General features: G+C 50.1%; 1 protein-coding gene across 1 annotated transcript in view; it reads left to right on the top strand.

Moving 5' to 3' along the window:
- The first annotated feature begins 4,228 nt into the window (after positions 1–4,228).
- The window catches only part of LOC127582849 (aquaporin-5-like), a 32,690-nt gene continuing 16,840 nt past the window's right edge, over positions 4,229–20,078 (top strand). Inside the window, exons 1-2 of the mRNA XM_052038416.1 lie at positions 4,229–4,600; positions 19,192–19,353. Coding sequence (XP_051894376.1) covers positions 4,229–4,600; positions 19,192–19,353 — 534 coding nt within the window. The remainder of the gene's footprint in view (positions 4,601–19,191; positions 19,354–20,078) is intronic.

The raw sequence follows: 20,078 nt of genomic DNA, 5'->3' as shown, positions 1-20,078 counted from the left end.
TCCCTGAATCACAATGTCGATACTGTCCCCCTGGAGGCACAGTGGAGATGATTTTTATATGACATAGAACATAGAACAGTACAGCACAATACAGGCCCTTCAGCCCACAATATTGTGCTGACCTTTAAACCTCACCTAAGACTATCTAACCCCTTCCTCCCATATAGCCCTCTATTTTAAATTCCTCCATATGCTTATCTAGTAATCTCTTGAATTTGACCGATGTACCTGCCTCCACCACCACCCCAGGCAGCGCATTCCATGCCCCAACCACTCTCTGGGTAAAAAACCTTCCTCAAATATCTCCCTTGAACTTCCCACCCATTACTTTAAAGCCATGCCCTCTTGTATTGAGCATTGGTGCCCTGGAAAAGAGGCGCCGGCTGTCCACTCTATCTGTTCCTCTTAATATTTTGTACACCTCTATCATGTCTCCTCTCATCCTCCTTCTCTCCAAAGAGTAAAGCCCTAGCTCCCTTAGTCTCTCCTCATAATGCATACTCTCTAAACCAGGCAGCATCCTAGTAAATCTCCTCTGCACCCTTTCCAACACTTCCACATCCTTCCTATAATGAGGCGACCAGAACTGGATACAGTACTCTAAGTGTGGTCTAACCAGAGTTTTGTAGAGCTGCATCATTACCTTGCGGCTCTTAAACTCGATCCCTTGACTTATGAAAGCTAACATCCCATAAGCTTTCTTAACTACCCTATCCACCTGTGAGGCAACTTTCAGGGATCTGTGAATATGGACCCCCAGATCCCTCTGCTCCTCCACACTACCCAGAATCCTACCATCAACTTTGTACTCTGCCTTGGAGTTTGTCCTTCCATAGTGTACCACCTCACACTTCACTGGATTGAACTCTATCTGCCACTTCTCAGCCCAGCTCTGCATCCTATCAATGTCCCTCTGCAATATTCAACAATCCTCTACACTATCCACAACACCACCAACCTTTGTGTCATTTGCAAACTTGCCAACCCACCCTTCTACCCCACTCATCCAAGTCATTAATAAAAGTCATGAAAAGCAGAGGTCCCAGAACCGATCCTTGTGGGATACCGGTAGTCACAAGTACACCTTATGATACACCAAGTCCAAGAGAAATGCAGGAAGCAGCATCAACCACTGAATACGATTTCCTTTCACCTTATGAAGCTCTTGGATTTCATCAACCGATTGGAATAGTGAAAGATCCTTCTTAAATCTGCCTGTTCTCCAAAGTCTGCAACATGATAGCATGCAAGCCATGATCCTAACAACAAGTCCACCAGACTCAATCCCAGTGAAAACTGGATCCATGCAAGGCTTCATCATTGCCCCAAAACCTTCCTCAATCTATCCTGTTGCAAGGCTACATCTCATCTCCAACTGGAATGGAATTCCAGTTCCAGTCCATGGCGTCTCCCCACTAGAATAGAACTGATCTACAGGATAAATGGGAATCTGTGTGCCCTCCACTCCAGAGCCATAAGTGTTCCAGCCTCAAGATGTTGAGTTGCAGCATGCAGATGACGTGTGTGTGTGTTTGCCTGTTCAGAGGCTGAACTCCAAGCCATTGTCATCACACTCATTGAAGTGGACAAGAGGATGGACCTTGCACTCCACATCCCCAAGGCAAAGGTCCTCCACCCCTGCTGTATGACACTTATCCCAGCAACAAAGGTTCATGGCAAAACTCTGGAAAACAAAGATCACTTTCTATATCTTGGGAGTGACCAATAAACCCACCCAGCTGATTATGAGCTTTGTCCCAAGTTTGACATCTTGGTCTTCAGCCTTTAGCTATTTACACAGTCAGATTAATACAATATATATTTACATGTGTGTGAACAGTCATCAACCAATTATAAATTCAATTGAACCACTGGTTGTCTTACCCTTGTCTTTACGTCCACTGTAAAGGTGTCTCCACCTGGAACCACCTCATGTACCTTGCACAAGGTACATTTTGGGTTTATTTTCTTTTCAAAGGGAGAACAATGTAGTGATAAGGGGTGAGTGTACCACATCGTATGGTCTTGAAACTGTCGTACCAGTTAGTTGGGAGCCACTGTCTCCCTTTGTTCCGCCCAGTGATGTTAGACTAACAGGTTCATAGTTCCCTGTTTTCTCTCTTCCTCCTTCCTTAAACAGTGGGGTCACATTTGCTTCCCTCCAATCCACAGCAGCCGGAACAATTCCGGAATGGAATTTTGAGGGCTGATGGACAACGCAACTCTATAGTGACCTCCACTGTGACCTTGTTCAGAACTTTGGACTGTAGATAACCAGGTCCTTTGGATTTTTCAGCTCTCAGTCTCACCAACTTCCAGAACTATACTTCTAGTGATGTTAATTTCCTTTGCTCCTCTCTGGATCTTTGATTCTTTAATATTCCTGGCAGCTTTTTCTGGCTGGCTTAGTCAGTCCCTCCTCCACCTCTGCTCAAGGGCACGGGGAACTGATTATAAATAAATACAGAAAACACTGGAAACACTCAGCAGGTCAGGCAGCATCTGTGCAGCAAGAAACAGATCGAAGGCCTTTCATTAGGACCAAGAAAAGCAAGAAACCAAGTGTGCTCTAAGTTGAAGGGAGGTAGGTAGTTGGGGAGGGGTGTGTCCTGCTTTGAATATGGTGATCCGGCCAGAATGTGGAATTGCAGCCCATTGCAGGCATAATCAGACCCCACCCATCCAGAACATTCTCTCTTCTCTCCTCTTCCATCAGGTAGAAGATACAGGTGCCTGAGGGCACGTACCACCAGACTTAAGGACAGCTTCTATCCCACTGTGATAAGACTATTGAATGGTTCCCTTATACGATGAGATGGACTCTGACCTCATGATCTACCTTGTTGTGACCTTGCACCTTATTGCACTGCACTTTCTCTGTAGCTGTGACACTTTACTCTGTACTGTTATTGTTTTTACCTGTACTACCTCAATGCACTCTGTACTAACTCAATGTAACTGCACTGTGTAACGAATTGACCTGTACAATTGGTTTGTAAGACAAGTTTTTCACTGTGCCTCAGTACAAGTGACAATAATAAACCAATACCAGTACCACTGAGCTGGAGACCAAAAGGGCTGCTGCTGCCTCCTCTCCTCCTTCCTCTTCCTTCTGTACTACCCAGCCTGTTCCCAGTTCCCGGCTGCAGCTCAGCCATGAGTGCTGGGTTTCACAGGGTGACACAAACCAATAGGAACCTCGAGACCCTCTCAGCACTGCAGTGCAGTTCACCTGTGGTTCAGCTGGGCAGCAGAGCTGCTGCTCTAGGACACTGCCTGCCTGTTGCACGGCGTTACATGAGGCGAGGGTCGTTCACGACCTGGCTGAACAGTTCTGGGTCCACGATGACGACAGTGTCAATACCCAGGCCACGGCAGTGAGGGATCAGCCTTCAGGTAAATCCACCGCCGCTGCTTCAGCCCTAGAACCCAAGCTCTGGGTGTGGTACAGACCACCACATAACAACACAAGAAAGCAGGAGCAGGAGGAGGCCACTCCTTCCCAAACCTGCCCATCATTCGATATCACCCAGGCCTCAACTCCTCTTGACCAGCAGTGGGCCAGTAACCAGGTGGGAACCTATGTGGTTTGACTCTGGCTCTTCCCAAGACCAGCAGTCACAGCTGCAATCAGGCACCTACCCACAACCTTGGATCACCACGGTGAACTCGACGCTCAGAGACAACTTGTGGAGTGGCAGGCCATACCAGCACCAGCTCCTCTCTCTGAACAGGTGACAAATGTATCCAGAGGTCAACATCTGGAGCCCACTGCAGGCACAGATCATGGTGATGGTGTTTAACAGAGACATGGTCCCTGAACACAGCTCCTCCCCACCCCCGGGGTCTGGTCACCCCCAACTTGAGCAGTACCCCAACTCACAGCACAGTCACGATCCGGCAAAGACCCCCCACACCACCCCAGTCACTAATTGGGGAACAGCTGTCCCCAGGTGGAGTGGAGATTAACTCCTGGCAGGTTGGACCAACCTGACGCTGCAGGAGATGGAAGATGAACGTGATGGCATCCAGGCAGGAATGGTTATTAATATCGCCCAAAGTCATAGGGAGAGTGCCCACGTGACTGGCGGCTAATTTTATAATAATTTGGAAAGTTTCTTTGGCATAAGTTGGTGGTGAGAAGCGGGCTGTGGAAAATCCCAGAGTGTGTGGGCTGACCTTGGCACTGCGTGTGTGAGCCGGGCTCCCGTGCGCTCAGAGCCCTGGCATGGAGCAGCTGAAGCGGGAGGTGCAGAGCGAGTCCTTCTGGCGGACTCTGCCCGCAGAGTTCCTGGGCACGGCCGTGCTGGTGTTCTGCGGCGTGGCCGGAGCCCTGGGCTGGGCCGGCCAGCAGCCCGACACCCTGCAGGTGGCCCTGGGCTTCGGACTGGCCGTCTCCGCCGCCTCCCTCTGCACGCAGGGGGTGGGCGCCGGCCAGCTGAACCCCGCCGTCAGCCTGGCGCTGCTGCTCGGTCTGCGCATCAGCCCGCTCCGGGCGCTGCTCTCCGTCCTGATGCAGGGCTTGGGCGCGATCGCAGCCTGCGCCCTACTGCAGGCGCTCACCCCGCCCGGGGTCCGCGGAGAGCTGGGGCTCAGCAAGGTAGGAGCTGGGGGTGAGGGGGGGGGGGGGTGAGGGGAGAGGAGGAGGAGAAGAGGGGGAGAGGAAGGAAGGAGGGGGAGGGAGAAGGGCAAAGGGAGAGGTGGAGGGGAGAGGGGAGGGGGGAGGTGTGGGGGGAAAGGGGGAAGGGGGACGGGGGAGGGGAGGGTGGGGAGGGGGAGGGGAGGGGGAGGGAGGGGGAGGGGAGGGGGAGGGAGGGAGGTGGGGGGAGGGGAGGGAGGGGGAGGAGGGGGGAGGGGAGGGAGGGGGAGGAGGGGGGAGGGGAGGGGGGAGGGGGAGGGAGGGGGAGGGAGGGAGGAGGAGGAGGAGGAGGGGGAGGGGGTGGGGAGGAGGGGGAGGGGGAGGGGGAGAGGAGGGGGAGGGGGAGGGGAGGGGGAGGGAGGGAGGAGGGGGAGGGGGAGGGGAGGGAGGGGGAGGAGGGGGAGGGAGAGAAATGGAGAGGAGGAGGAAAGCGGAATGAGGAGGGTGGAGATGGGAAGGGAGGGAGGGAGAGGGAAGGGTGGAGGAAGAGGGGGAAAGCTGGGGAGAGGAAGGGGAAGGGAGTGAGGTGGAGGAGATGGGCGGAGAGGCAGGGAGAGGAACGGGAATGGGTCGTGACGGGGAATGGGAAGGAGGAAGGGAATGTGGATGGGAATGAGAGGAGATGGAGGGAACGAAGAACGAGGGATGGAATGGAGGGGGGTTGAAGAGATGGAAGAGGGAGGAGGGGAAATGGGAGGCGGGGAGGGTGAGGGAGGAGGAGGGTGGTGTTGAGAAAGAAGGGGACGGTGGGACGTGGAGAGGGGGCGTGTAGGGTTGGCTTTGGCAGGTAGGAGGGGGGTAGGTTGGTGAGAAGTGAAGGGAGCGGAGGGTGTGGAATGGAGGGAGAGGAGGCAGACCCGTGGGCAGTGTGGGACGGAGTGACATGGGAATAAGTGGGTGAGGGGAGGAGGTAGGATGATGGAGGGGAGGCAGTGAGGAGGGAGGATAAGATGGAGGGATGGGTATTGTGGAGTGCGGTAATGAGGCGGGGTGAGAGAGTGTCAGGGTAGGAGGGGTTGAGGGTGGGAGGAGGAATGAATGAGCAATGAGTGGAAATGAGGGAGGGAGGAAATTGAGGGTTGGAGGGTCAAAAGTGAGGGTAGGAAGGATTGAAGGTAGGAGAGGGAGTAAGTTTAGGAGCAGGGGATGAGAGGGAGGGTGGGGAGAGGGTGTGACTGTAGGACGAGGAAGGTGATGAGTAGCAGGGAGAGAGAAGAGGAAGGGGCAGGGGAGGAGCGAGGGAGGCATCGGGCGAGAGAGTATGCGAGGTAGGTTGGGAGAGAGGGTGAAGCAGAGGGAGTGTGGGTAGGAGAGGGGTTCAGAGGGAAGGTGAGTGTGTGGGATAAAGGGAGTAGGTTGGTTAGAGGTAATGAGAGCTGAGGGAGGGAGGCAGGGGTTGGAGAGCTGGACGGGGTTAGACGTGAGGGAGTGTGTGAAGGGTGGGAGTGAGGGTCATGGGTAGGGAATGGAGAGCAGGAGGGAGTCAGGGTAGGAGGCAGTGCGAGGGGTTTGGTGGAGTTAGGGCAGGAGGGAGAAAGAGAAGGGTCAGGCCGTGTGTGAACGGAGGTGCACAGGAGGGAGAATGTGTGGGGGGGGGAGGAAGGGACTGAGGGTGGGTAGTAAGGAAGTGGTGATGGGATGTGGGAAGGGAGTGATGGTTGGAGGGAGTGAATGAAGGAAAGGAGTGATTGCAGGAGGGATTGTGAGCGGAGGAGGGAGGACTGGGAGTAGGAGAGGGAGGGTCTGAGGGTAGGAGGGAGGGAGAGAGTAGAAAGGAGAAAGGGCTGTAGGGACCCCCAGGTTCACTCATCCCTCCCCCACGCCCACTCTCCCCTGTAACCGCAGGAGGTGTAACACCTGCCCCTACACCTCCTCCCTCACCTCCATCCAGGACCCTCCACGGCCCTTCCAGGTGAGGAGGACATTCACGTGCGAATCCCCCGGGCCTTTGTGTTGCATCTGGTGCTCCCGATATGACCTCCTCTACATCGGTGTGACCGGGCGCAAACTGGGCGACCGCCTCACCGAGCACCTGTGCTCCGTCCGCCATGACCACCTGGATCTCCGGTTGCCAGTCATTTTAATTCCCCTCCCCATTCCCACATCGACCTGTCTGTCCTCGACCTCCTCCACTGCCAGGATGAGGCTAAACACAAACTAGAGGAACAGCACCTCATATTCCCCCTGGGTTGTCTACACCCAAACGGCATGAACACTGAATTCTCCAGCTTCAGGTGAACTGCTCCCCCTCTGTCCCTTTCCTCTCTCCTCCTCATCTACCCAGTTCCCCCTCCACCCACCCCAGCCCCCATCACCCTGTCCCTTCCCCTCCTCAACCCACTCCATCTGTCCATCACCCACATGCCCCTCCCACTGGGTCCCCTCCCCACCTCCCTTATGTGGTTCCAAGCTCCACCTTCCCTCTCCCATCAGATCCCACCATCTGCAGCCCTGTGTCACCCCCACCTCTCACCTCCCGGCCTCTGTCACTGCTCCCACTCCCCCCCCCCCCCCTCCATCTGCCTGTCACCCTCCCCTCACCCAGATCCAACTATCACCCACCAGCTCTTGCTCCACCCCTTCCCCCCACCTCTCTGTACCAGCTCTCTCCCCTCTATCTTTCAGTCCCGCTGAAGGGTCTTGACCCAAAACATCGACTGTCCATTTCCCTCCACAGATGCTGCCTGACCCGCTGAGTTCCTCCAGCAGCTTGTGTGTTGCTCCAGATTCCAGCATCTACTGTCTCTTGTGTCTCCAGATTCGCCAGGACATTGTCTGGGATGGAGAGTTTCAGTTAGGAGAGGCTGGGTCTGTTCTCCCTGGAGCAGAGGAGGATAAGAGGGGACATGACTGAGCTATATAAGGTTATGAGGGGTATAGATAGGGGAGACTGCAGGAAACTTTTCCCCTTAACAGAGATGAATAAAACTAGAGGACATAGATTCAGGGTAAGTGGACAGATATTTAGAGGGGATCTGAGGGGGACCTTTCTCACCCAGAGGTTGGTGAGTACACTGCCGGGGAGTGTGGGAGAAGCAGAGTCACTGACAGTGTTTAAGAAGCATCTGGATGAGCACCTCTATTCCCTTGGGTCAGAGGTCTACAGACCAAGTACTGGAAGGTGGGTGCCCACAGTCTGCCTGGACATGGTGGGCCGAATGGCCTGTGTCCCTGCTACATAACAGTATTCTATGAAATAATGGTAAGAGAGAGTGAGTGATTGTGGACAGGGGATAAGGTAGGAGGGAGGGAGGGTGGGAGGGATTGTGGATGGGGGATGAGGTAGGAGGGAGGGAGGGAGGGATTGTGGATGGGGATGAGGAGGGAGGGAGGGATTGTGGATGGGGGATGAGATAGGAGGGGGGATTGTGGACGGGGATAGGAAGGGAGGGAGGGATTGTGGACGGGGATAGGGAGGGAGGGAGGAATCGTGGACGGGGATGAGGAGGAAGGGAGGGATTGTGGACGGGGATAGGGAGGGAGGGAGGGATTGTGGACAGGGATGAGGAGGGAGGGAGGGAATGATTGTGGACGGGGATGAGGAGGGAGGGAGGGAGGGAGGGATTGTGGACGGGTATAGGGAGGGAGGGAGGGATTGTGGATGGGGATGAGGAGGGAGGGAGGGATTGTGGACGGGGATGAGGAGGGAGGGAGGGATTGTGGACGGGGATGAGGAGGGAGGGAGGGAGAGAAGGACAGATATGTGAGGGACTGATCGCAGGAGAAGAGAAGAAGGTGTGAAGCGGAACTGCACTCACACGGCTCTGCAGGGATGTTCAGAGAACGGAGGGATATGGGGTTAGTGCAGTTGGGGGAATCGGCCGTAATCATGAATCTTTCGTTCTGTGTCAGCGAGATCACCTTCAGATGATTAATGCCACCAGTGGGTCATGCATCCTTCTGAGTTAATCGCTCCGAAGCTCTGACTGCAGGCTCTGTGTCTGCAGATTAATTAGCCGATCTGTACGTGGGATCTCCACCCAATGACTAATACTGCGATAGCTAATAAATCAGTTTCAGATAATAAACACCAGTCTCAGATTTTTTGAGCTGCAGCACTTGATGAATGACTATGTTCAACTGATCAATACCCAGGAAAGGCTGGCACCTACTTACTGAGCTCCAGCAGTGGGAGCAGTTTCAGCTCTGGATGAAGGTGTTACTGGCAGGGCCAGCAGCCTTCACAGCACCAGTGGTAAACAAGCTATCTGCTGGTGGCAGTTTCACAGTTAATTAGGAGGTCAGGTGGAACTGGTTAACTGGTAATCACTGTCAACTCAGACTGAGTCTATAAAACTAGCACTTTGCTGATGGCTGGTGTACAAAGTGGGTCTGGCAGTGACTGAATACAAGCTGAGCAGAGTATGCAGTACCCAGTTAAGTGGGCAAAACAGAGGCTACTTTGAAATTGAAAAAAATTGCATTAAATTACTAATAAATGCAGCTCTGAAGCTGAGCATAGATTTGGATGCATTTATCTGGCTGGAGTGGGAAGGAGGTGCTGGTCCCATCTTAACTGGAGTGAGAATGATACAGATGGTCTAATCAAGGTAACATGCCCTTCCAAAAAGGACTGGAGGTTTCAGGAGGGTCAGCTGGTCCTGCACCTTGTGGGAACCTTGTGTGTCTTGCTCTTCCAGGGACATGGGAAGTGCCTTTGTCTACTTGAGAAGGACTTTGGTTCTGAGCTTGATGGAATTACTGTGGAGCAGGAGGGACTTTGGGTTTCCTGGATTGTGTGTTCTGGGAGCTGGCTGGGATGTGGGTGGCCATCTGAAGGAGCAGGGTATGCAGAAATACTTGGGATCTGTGTCTCTCAGATGGGTACTTGTCCTTAAAGACTGGTGGATGAGCACATCTTGATTGAATGCAGCCAAGATGTACCAAAGGACTGCATAGGCAGGAATGTATGGTTAGAACTGCACCAGTCATCAGGGAGTCGGGATAGATGACTGCCAATGTGAGTGTTGCCTCTCTGGGACCAGGGTGAAGGTCATGACTGATAGGGTTCAGACATTCTGAGGGAGGAGCCAAAAGTCATGGTTCATGTTGGAAACAATGGTGTAAGGGGGAAGTAGCACCATAGTTGGAATTTCAGGAGTAAGGGAGGGAGTTACAAAGACCTCTGGATTACATCCAGTGCCATGTGCCAGTGAGAATAAAAATGGGATCAAGTAGGCTGATGCGCACCAGGGATATGGTACAGGAGAGAGGGCTTTGCGTACAGTGCATTGGGACAAGCTCTGTGGCAGGAGGGACCTGTTTAAGATGGATGGGTTGCACATTGTAGGACGGGGACTATTGTTCGAGTGGGCCACTTTGCCTGCGTAACTGTGGAAGGCTTAAAATAAACTAGTAGTGGGAAGGGTCCCAGGATGTGATCACATCAGAGGAGTGTGATGTACAAAGCAGTATGAAAGAAGAAAGTATTTGAATGAGACAGGAGTAATTTGAGCCTGAGGCGTGGATATCAGTAAACGTATGAAGTGCGGTGAGTAAGGTTGATGAACTGTAAATGCAGATAACTGTGTGACTACAATGCTGCTGTGATAACAATGTAAAAAGGTCAGGACTAGGCAATTAATATTTCAAGATGCAAGGTGTTCAGAATAGATAGGGAAGGATCAAAGGTAGGGTGGAAGTCCTGATGATCTTTCATATTTCTGATGAAGTGCCTGGAAGTTAACTATTCCTCTCAGCAGATGTTGCCTGACCTGTTAAGTATTTCTGGCCCTGTTTTTATTAATTAATGAGTACTTGGTCCTTACTGAGGAAGAGGATGCTGCCAACTTCAGTAGAAGGGGAGGTAGTAAAGAGAATGGAGGGGCATTGTTTGAAGTGGAGGTACTAGAGAGGCAAGCTGTGCTCAAAGTAAGCCAGTCACCAGGTCCGGATGGGATTCATCTCAGGCAGCTGTTGGAGATGGGGGTAGAGGTTGGCCTAATCTTCCAGCCCTCCCTCGTCACAGAGGTGTCACACATGGAAAACGGCTAATGTAACACCAGCGTTTAAGAAAAAAGACATCAGACACCTGCCAGAGCTGTGGTTCAACCTTGGTGATGGAGAAGCTTTAAAAGATAACAAGGGAAAGTATTAATGGACACTAGGAGAAGTCTGAGTTGATAAATGAGAGCCTGCATGTTAAATGCCATTCATGTTTGACTAAACTGCCTGAAATGTTTGAACATAAAGTTAATGATGGGAGTCGGTCGATAAATACTCTGAAAATTTATATTTGTGAATACATGTAAATATAAAGTGTATTTTCAGAAGGTCTTTGATTAAACTTCCATACCAGGCTAGTGAGCAAGGTGTAGACTGATGTAAATCATGGGTTAGTGACAGTGTGGATAGGGAAGCAGCATGAAGGCAGTAAGGGTGCACTTGTACGTACATGTACTTGTGCATATGACAATAACGTTGATCTTGAGAGGAGCTGCGGTAGGCTTCGTACTGGAGGAAGGTAGACAGTGGTGTTCCCCAGGGGTCTGTACAGGAGACCACTGCTTTCTTTGATTTATTTTGACTTCGCCATGGGTATGCAGGACAACATTTTCAGACTTGTAGATGAGACAAAATTTGGAAGTGTGGTAAACCTTGAGGTGAGGTAGGGACACAGACAGGGTGTGGATATACCAGAAGAATAGGCAGAGAAGTGGCAGATGGTATGGAATACAGAGCAGTGTGAAGTGATGCACTTGGGCAGAAAGAATACAAGACAATGTGGACTAAATGAGGCAGTCCCAAAGGTCTTGGTCAATCTGTGCACAAAGGCAGGCATGTTGGGGTGTGGTTATTAGAGCAGATTCCTAAACAAATCATTCAGATTGGAGGGCTGTGACTAGGTGTCCCATAAGGATTGGTTCTGGGACTGCTGCTTTTCGTGATTTTTATTAATGATTTGGATGAGGGGATAGAAGGGTGGGTTGGCAAGTTTGCAGACGACACAAAGGTCGGTGGTGTTGTGGATAGTGTGGAGGATTGTCAAAGATTGCAGAGGAATATTGACAGGATGCAGAGCTGGGCTGACAAGTGGCAGATGGAGTTCAATCTGGAGAAGTGTGAGGTGGTACACTTTGGAAGGACAAACTCCAAGGCAGAGTACAAAGTTAATGGCAGGATTCTGGGTAGTGTGGAGGAGCAGAGGGATCTGGGGGTCCATATCCACAGATCACTGAAAGTTGCCTAACAGGTAAATAGGGTAGTTATGAAAGCTTATGGTATGTTAACATTCATAAATCGTGGGATTGAGTTTAAGAGCCATGAGGTAATGACACAGCTCTACAAAACTCTGGTTAGACCACACTTGGAGTACTGTGTCCAGTTCTGGTGGCCTCATTATAGGAAGGATGTGGAAGCTTTGGAAAGGGTGCGGAGGAGATGCTGCCTGGTTTAGAGAGTATGCATTGAGAGAGACTAAGGGAGCTAGGGCTTTACTCTTTGGAGAGGAGGAGGATGAGAGGAGACATGATAAAGGTATACAAAATATTAGAGGAATGGATAGAGTAGACAGCCAGCACCTCTTTCCCAGGGCACCAGTGCTCAATACAAAAGGGCATGGAAGTTCAAAGGAGATATCAGAGGGAGTTTTTTTTTTACCCAGTGGTTGGGGCATGGAATGCGCTGCCTGGGGTAGTGGTGGAGGCAGGTACATTGGTCAAATTCAAGAGATTACTAGATATGCATATGGAGGAATTTAAAATAGGGGGATATGTGGGAGGAAGGGGTTAGATAGTCTTAGGCCAGGTTTAAAGGTTGGCACAGAATTGTGGGCCGAAGGGCCTGTATTGTGCTGTACTGATCTGATTCTATGATCTAAAACATAAAAGCAGGGAGCTTATGTTGAACCAGTACAAAATGTGAATTGGAGTATTCTGTGCAACCTGGTTACCTAAATTTAGGAAGACTGACACTACTTCCTAATCTGCGGAAAGGAGTTACTAGGATGTTTCCAGAGGAAGAGATTCCTGGGATAAATTGCAACTTGACCTCCAGCTCCATTGCTTCAGTATTGCTACAACCCAGGCAACGTGTGAAAACCGCCCAGAGGGACCCTTTCACAAAAAGCTGGACAAATCCAATCTCTCGAATTACTGCCTTGCCTGTTTCCTCCCAGCCATCAGCAAAGTGATGGAAGGTGTCATCAACAGTGCTGTCGAGCAGGACTCGCTAACAAATAACCTGCTCAGTGTTTGGGTTTCACCACACCATTCCTGATCTCATCCCACCTGGGTCCAAACATGGGCCGGTGAGGTGAGTGACTGTTGTTGACATTAAGGTAGTGTTTGACCAACGTGGCATCGAGGCTCGCTGGTAAAACTGAAGTCAATGGCTGTCACTGATTGGAGTCCTACCTCACACAAAGGAAGATGGTTGTTGGATGCCAATCATCCCCGCCCCAGATATCACTGCAGGACTTCCTCAGGGCAGTGCCCAAGGCCCAACCACCCTCAGCTCCATCAATGACCTCAAATTTGTCAATGAATTTTGTTTTCTATTGTGCATGGAAGATGTATGTAACAGTACACCTCTATCATGTCTCCCCTCATCCTCCCCTCTAGAGTAAAGCCCTAGCTCCCTTGTTAGAAGGGGCATCTTCTAACATGCCCCTTCTCACAAGCGTGACTGTTTCTTAAACCAACATTGCAGCCTCCCTTTTATTACCCTTTTATCTTGTCCACCAATCCTCTAACCAGGAATGTTATGTTGCCTTTCCTGTGTTTGTTTAAGCTTGTTTTGATGATGGACCTTGCTCACTTGTATCAAGTTGTGCAGTTTTTCAGCTAAATGATATTAAGATCAGTCTGTTACTGCTTTCACTCTGTGTTATCTTTTCAGTGAGTCTGTCAATAAGCCGCAGCTATTAGGTGCATCAATGTATTTATTTTAAGCCCACTAGTTTTTGCAGATGTTAATTGCCCTTACTGATAAAAGCAATGACGTGCATATCTTTTGATAACACAATATGAACCTGGTGCAGCCTTGCACTCAGCAGCTGGTCCTGAGCTCCACAGCTCCCCCTATTGGATTGTAATGGATTTGTTTTTTCAGGATGCGGACATTGGTGGTGAGGCACCTTGAAATATTACAGTCCTTGGAAAGTTGATCCCATGGTACTGTTAAGGGAGTTTCAAGATTTGGACCCAGTGTTGAAGGAATAGTTATATTTCGGCAGCTGGTAGAGTTGCTGCCTCTCAGCTCCAGAGACCTGGGTTCAATCCTGACCTCTGCTGTCTGTGTGGTTTGCATGTTCTCCCTGTGACTGCATGGGTTTCTCTGGCTGCTCTAATTTCCCCTCGCATCCCAAAGATGTGCAGGTTGGTAGGTTAAATGGCTACTGAAAATTGTCACTAGTGTGTACACAAGTTACAAAATCTGGTGGGGGTGGGGGGAGGAGTTGATGGTATTGTGCAGAAAATAAGGATTATTGTAAATGGGTGATTGATGGTCTCTCAGACTGTGGCAGCTGAGGGACCCTATTTCCAAATGAAGATGATGGTCAATCTGCAGGTGATGGTGGTCTCGTGTCTACTGCTTTCATGGGTTTGGGAGGAGCTGTGGGAGTAGTCTGGGTGATTAACTGCAGTGCATTTTGTAGATGGTCCACATTGGGGCCACTGTGCACTGGTGGTGGAAGGAAGTAATCTTTAGGGTGATGGACACGGTGCCAATCAAGTGGGCTGCTTTGTCCTGGATGGTGTGGAGCTTTGAGTGTTAGTACAGAAGTCATCCATGCAAGTGGAGAATATTCCATTGCACTCCTGACATGCTTTGTAATGGTGGAAAGGCTCTGGAGGTGAATCACTTGCCTCAGGATCCCCAGTCTCTGACCTGCTCTGGGAGCCAGTGTTTGTGGCTGGTCCAGTTATGCTTCTGGTCACTGGGATGGTAATGGCATCAAGGTTGGTAGCATGGCCTACATGTCGACTGAGTGAAAATTTGATTGTTTGAAATTAAGTGTTGGTGAGTGGGGGAATTCTGGGGCTTTGAGACATTAATTTCTCTCCCCCCCCCACCAAGAATTTAATTAATTTTTGCAGTTAACGTCCAGCATTTACCTTAACTTTGAGATTAATATTTTTTTTTTAATAAGATCGTTAGTTGGTGGCAAATAAACTGCTGTTGATAGTTGACTGGTTAATTAGCTGGCCAACTAGACCCAGTTACCTGCTAATAACTATAAGTAAGTTCCTAGATGATACAAAGATTGGTGTTGTGGATAGTGTAGAAGATTGCCACAGGATACAATGTGATACAGATCAGTTGCAGATATGGGTGGAGAAATGGCAGATGGAGTTTAATCTGGCCAATTGTGAGGTGTTGAGGTCAAATGTAAAGGGACAGTACACAGTTAATGGCAGGACCTTTAACAGCAGTGATGTACAGAGGGATCTTGTGATCCAAGTCCATAGCTCCTTGAAAGTGGCTGCACAGTTGATAGGGTGGTAAAGGAGGTGTACGGCATGCTTGCCTTTATTAGTCAAGGCATTGAGTTCAAGAGTCAGGAAGTTGTGTTTATAAAACTGCTTCGGGCTGCATCTGGAGTATACATTCAATTCTGGTTACCCCATTATAGGAAGGATGTGTAGGCTTTGGAGAGGGAGTTTACTAGGATGCTGCCTAGATTAGAGGGCATGTGCTATAAGGAGGGGTTGGACAAACTTGGGTTTTTTTCCTCTGGAGCAGTGGAGGCTGAGGGGAGACCTGACAGAAGTTTATAAGATTGAGGGGCACAGACAGAGTAGACAGTTGGTATCTTTTTCCCAGGGTTGAAATGTCTAATACTACAAGGCGTGCATTTAAGGTGAGAGGGGGTAAGTTTTTGTACACAGTGGTGTGTGCCTTGAATGCCAGGGTTGGTAGTGGAGGCAAATACGATAGAGGCATTTAAGGGGCTCTTAGCTGGGCACATGAATATGCAGAGAATGGAGGGATATGGACTATGTGCAGGCAGAAGGGATTAGTTTAGTAGGCTTTGAATTATTAGTTTGGCATAACATTGTGGGCTGAAGAGTGTTCTATGTTCAACAGCAATATCCACAGGCAGCTTTAACCTACATTAAGTATGGACAAATCAAATTGGCAAAGGTAGCCTTGAGACAGAGTTCAAAGTCGATATTTGGAACAATTTCTTAAAACAATACATTATGATAGGGAGCAGGGGATTGCAAGTCTGGCATGTGTAATGTGATAATTAATGATCTTATTGAGGATTCTCTGGGGAGAGTAATCGTAAATGATAGAATTACTAATTCAGTTTGAGAGTGAGAGACTTGGGTCTGAAACTAGAGAAACAAAGGACTGCAGGTGCTGGAATCTAGATGAAAAACACTCTGATGCTGGAGGAACTCAGCAGGCCAGGCAGCTGGCGGTCAACGTTTCAGGTCAGGGCCCTTCAGGACTGAAGATAGGAAAAGGGGAAGCCCAATATATCAGAGGGAAAAGCAGAGCAGTGATAGGTGGACAAAAGAGGGGAGGCGGGGTGGGCACAGGGTGGTGATAGGTAGATGCGGGTAAGAGATAGTGATGGGGAGGAGGGGAGAGCAGATCCACTAGGGGATGGGTCAAAGGTAAGGAGGGGAAAAGGGTAGAAAAAGAGGGTAGGAATGGGAAGAAGAGGCATGGTTGGTGTGTGTGTTGGGGGGGGAGGGGTGGTGGTGTGAAGGGGGGTGGGGATTACTTAAAGTGGGAGAATTCAGTGTTCATGCCGTTAGGCTGCAAGGTTCCAAGACGGAAAATGAGGTGCTGTTCCTCCAGTTTGCGCTTGGAATTCTGCTGGCAGTGGAGGAGGCCGAGGACTGACACATCAGTGACAGTGCGGGAGGGGGAGTTGAAGTGACCGGCAACAGGGAGATGCAGATTGCGGTTACGGACAAGAGCGCAGGTGTTCTGCGAAATGGTCAACTAGTCTGTGTTTGGTCTCACCAATGTAGAGGAGGCCACACTTGGAGCACCGAATGCAGTAGGTGATATTAAGGGAGGTGCAGGTGAATCTGTCTCACCTGGATGGAGGTGGTGTAGGGGGCAGGTGTTGCACCTATGGTGGGGGCAGTGGAAAGTTCCTGGAGTGGGAGCGGGATGGGTCGGGAGGGAGGAGTGAACTAGGGAGTTGCAGAGAGTGCAGTCCCTGCAAAAGGCAGATAGGGGTAGGGAGGGGAAGATATGCTTGGTGGTGGGGTCCTGTTGGAGGTGGTGGAGAATGATGTGTTGGATACATAGGCTGGTGGGATGAAATGAGGACAAGGGGGACCCTATCCCTGTTGGGTCTGGGAGGGGAGGGAGTGAGAGCAGAGGTGCGGGGAAATGGCAGAGATACAGGTGCGAGCTCTCTTCCCCCACAGCTGGGGGGAAGCTATGGTTAGTAAAGGAGTTGGACATCTCGGATGTCCCGGAGTGGAAAGCCTCATCGTGGGAGCAGATGCGGCGGAGGTGGAGAAACTGGGAAAGAGGGATCGCGTCCTTGCAAGAGACAGGGTGGGAAGAGCTGTAATCGAGGTCGCTGTGGGTGTCGGTTTGTAAAAGATGTCAGTGGATGAGGAATCTCCTGAGATGGAAAGATCGAGGAAGGAGAGAGGTGTCAGAGATAGTCCAAGTGAGTTAGAGAGCACTCCTAATCCCCCTTATCCCCTCCCCGTACTTCGACCTCTCCTCCTGTGCCCCCTCTTGTTCCCTCCCCTCCATCCACCTCCTGTCCTACATCACACTCTTCACCCCTTTACCACTCCCAACCCCTCTCACCCCTTTCCTCTCACCAGCCCAGCCCCTCTTACCCCCCCCCCCCCAATCCTGTCTTCAGTCTTGAAGAAGGGTCCTGACCCGAAACGTTGACCACCTGCTTTTGTCCATGGATGCTGCCTGGCCTGCTGAGTTCCTCCAGCATCATCGTGTTTTTCATTTGGGTCTTAACTTGAGTAGGTGGCAATTACAAAAGTATGAAGGCAGAGTTAGCTAATGTTGATTGGGAAAATGGAGTCTCACCCTGAAGTTGACTGTGGATTAGTCAGAACTGGCAGATCAGGTGGAGAGGGGGGCAGTCAAATCATGGCCCACCTACCCAACACTTCTGGACCCTTGCGGCATCTCATCTGTAAACGTCTAATGTTAGAGAAGTGAGTGTAACCAAGCTGGCTGACAGTTGGGCTGCATAGCTTCCAATGGTGGGATGAAGGGAACTGGGGATGTGCATGAGGCCAGGACTGGAGGAGGCCAGAAATCTGGTGGCTGTAGGAGTGGAAGTTGTCCCACAGGTGGGTACAGCATACCCAGGGAAGTGTGTGAGCCCATGGAATTTAAATTACAACATTAGATCATTGGAGATTAAAAGGCATCATTTCCTGTTCTACCATTATTGGGATCTATTGTTCCAGTGTGTGATTTAAAACTGCAATTAGTTTGTGATTAAAAAATTTTTCTAATATTGGTATTAGTTTATTATTGTTACTTGTACCGAGGTACAGTGAAAAGCTTGTCTTACAAACTGTTGTACAGGTCAATTCATTACACAGTGCAGTTACATTGAGTTAGTACAGAGCGCATTGATGTAGTACAGGTAAAAACAGTAACAGTACAGAGTAAAGTGTCACAGCTACAGAGAGTGCTGTGCAATAAGGTAGATCGTGAGGTTAGAGTCCATCTCATTGTATAAAGGAACCGTTCAATAGTCACAGTAGGGTAGAAGCTGTCCTTAAGTCTGGTGGTACGTGCCCTCAGGCTCCTGTATCTTCTCCCTGATGGAAGAGGAGAGAAGAGAGAATGTTCTGGGTGGGTGGGGTCTTTGATTATGCTGGCTGCTTCGCCAAGACAATGAGAGGTAAAGACAGTCCAAGGAGGGGAGGCTGGTGTCTGTGATGTGCTGGGCTGTGTCCACAACTCTGCAGTTTCTTGTGGTCCTGGGCAGAGCAGTTGCTGTACCAAGCCGTGATACATCCAGATAAGATGCTTTCTATGGTGCATTGGTAAAAGTTGGTGAGAGTCAAAGGGGACAAACCAAATTTCTTTAGCCTCCTGAGGAAGTAGAGGTGCTGATGAGCTTTCTTGGCTGTGGCATCTACATGATTTGACCAGGGCAGTCTGTTGGTGATGTTCACTCCCAGAAACTTGAAGCTCTCGACCTCAGCACCATTGATGTAGACAGGTGCATGTACACCACCCCCTTTCCTGAAGTCAATGACCAGCTCTTTTGTTGACATTGAGGGAAAGGTCGTTGTCATGACACCATTCCACTAAGCTCTGTCTGTCCTGTACACCGACTCATCGCTGTATGACATTCAGCCTACAATGGGATCTCTAACAGCTAATAAACACCATACTGTTGGGGGATGTTTCCGTGAATAAATCCCAGGGTCTGGGTGTGGGGCTGCTGGAGGAGTCTAGGGGTTTCTGAGGTTTGGAGATATACATGACAGGTGCACTGAGAGATCGGAGGTTGTTCACAAAGTCCCATGCAGCATTTACATTTATGGGTATTATGTATGAAAGCTATTTTAAAATTTTGAAGCCACATTCCTTGTCAGACTTTTGCAGCGTGTAATTGTGAGCACTTTACTCCACAGCCTTCTGCAGGGGTTACACAGGTCCAGGCCTTGGTAGTTGAAGGCATTGTCACTTTCCAGCTCGTACTGTGTGTTTTTGTCATCTCACACAAGGAAAGCAACTTTGAAGGATCTGCACACGTGGTCCTTGGCATTTCTGTGACCCTTGGACATTTGGTGGCGGTGAGTATGACTCGCTGATGCCATTTATACAATGCCTAGCAGTGCCTTGCTCTCAATCCCACAATCCCAGCCCAACAAGTCCTGAGAAGAGCAGGACCCAGGCAGCCTGCCACCACCACCTGCCCCCCCCCCCACCCCCACCCCGTGGATGGGAGAACTGGGTACTCTGTCCTGTTAGCAGGACAGGGAATGGGTGCTGTAAAACCCCAGGCAACCATACAGCTCAGTTCTATCATGGGCAAACTCTGATTTCAATCTGCTCACTGCTCTGCCTTCTTCCTCTGGAAGGTCTCTGCTCTGGGATGTAGTGTATTCAGGTCAGATACTGGAGGTGGGATGGGTGATTTGCTGGGATTGGGAAACTAATCATTAGATCAAAGCTGTTGAAATCAGAGAAGGCTAATATAACAACTGGATTTTTTTCTTTCCTTTGAACGCATGCTTATTTGTTGTAAAATGTGTTGTTGCTGGGGAAGAAAGATTGAAGCAGAGGATTGGTTGTAAAGGTTTTTCTGGCACACGGCCCAGTTGTGGTGGTGCCATGGGAATGGGCTCATTGGTCGACCAACAGCAGGAGTGTGGTGGAAGGAAATACCCAGCAGGTCAGGCAGCATCTGTGGGGAGAGAATTGGTTAATGTTTCCAGTCAAAGGCCCCTTGTCAGAACTGGGAAAAGTGAGAACACGTTTTAGTGGTAGGGATGGTAAGAGGAGAAAGGTTGGTTGC

This window comes from Pristis pectinata, chromosome 25, assembly GCF_009764475.1.
Source record: "Pristis pectinata isolate sPriPec2 chromosome 25, sPriPec2.1.pri, whole genome shotgun sequence".
In the NCBI taxonomy this organism is placed as follows: Eukaryota; Metazoa; Chordata; class Chondrichthyes; order Rhinopristiformes; family Pristidae; genus Pristis; species Pristis pectinata.
Note: the sequence above shows the minus strand (reverse complement) of the source record. Positions and strands in the feature narration are given on the sequence as shown.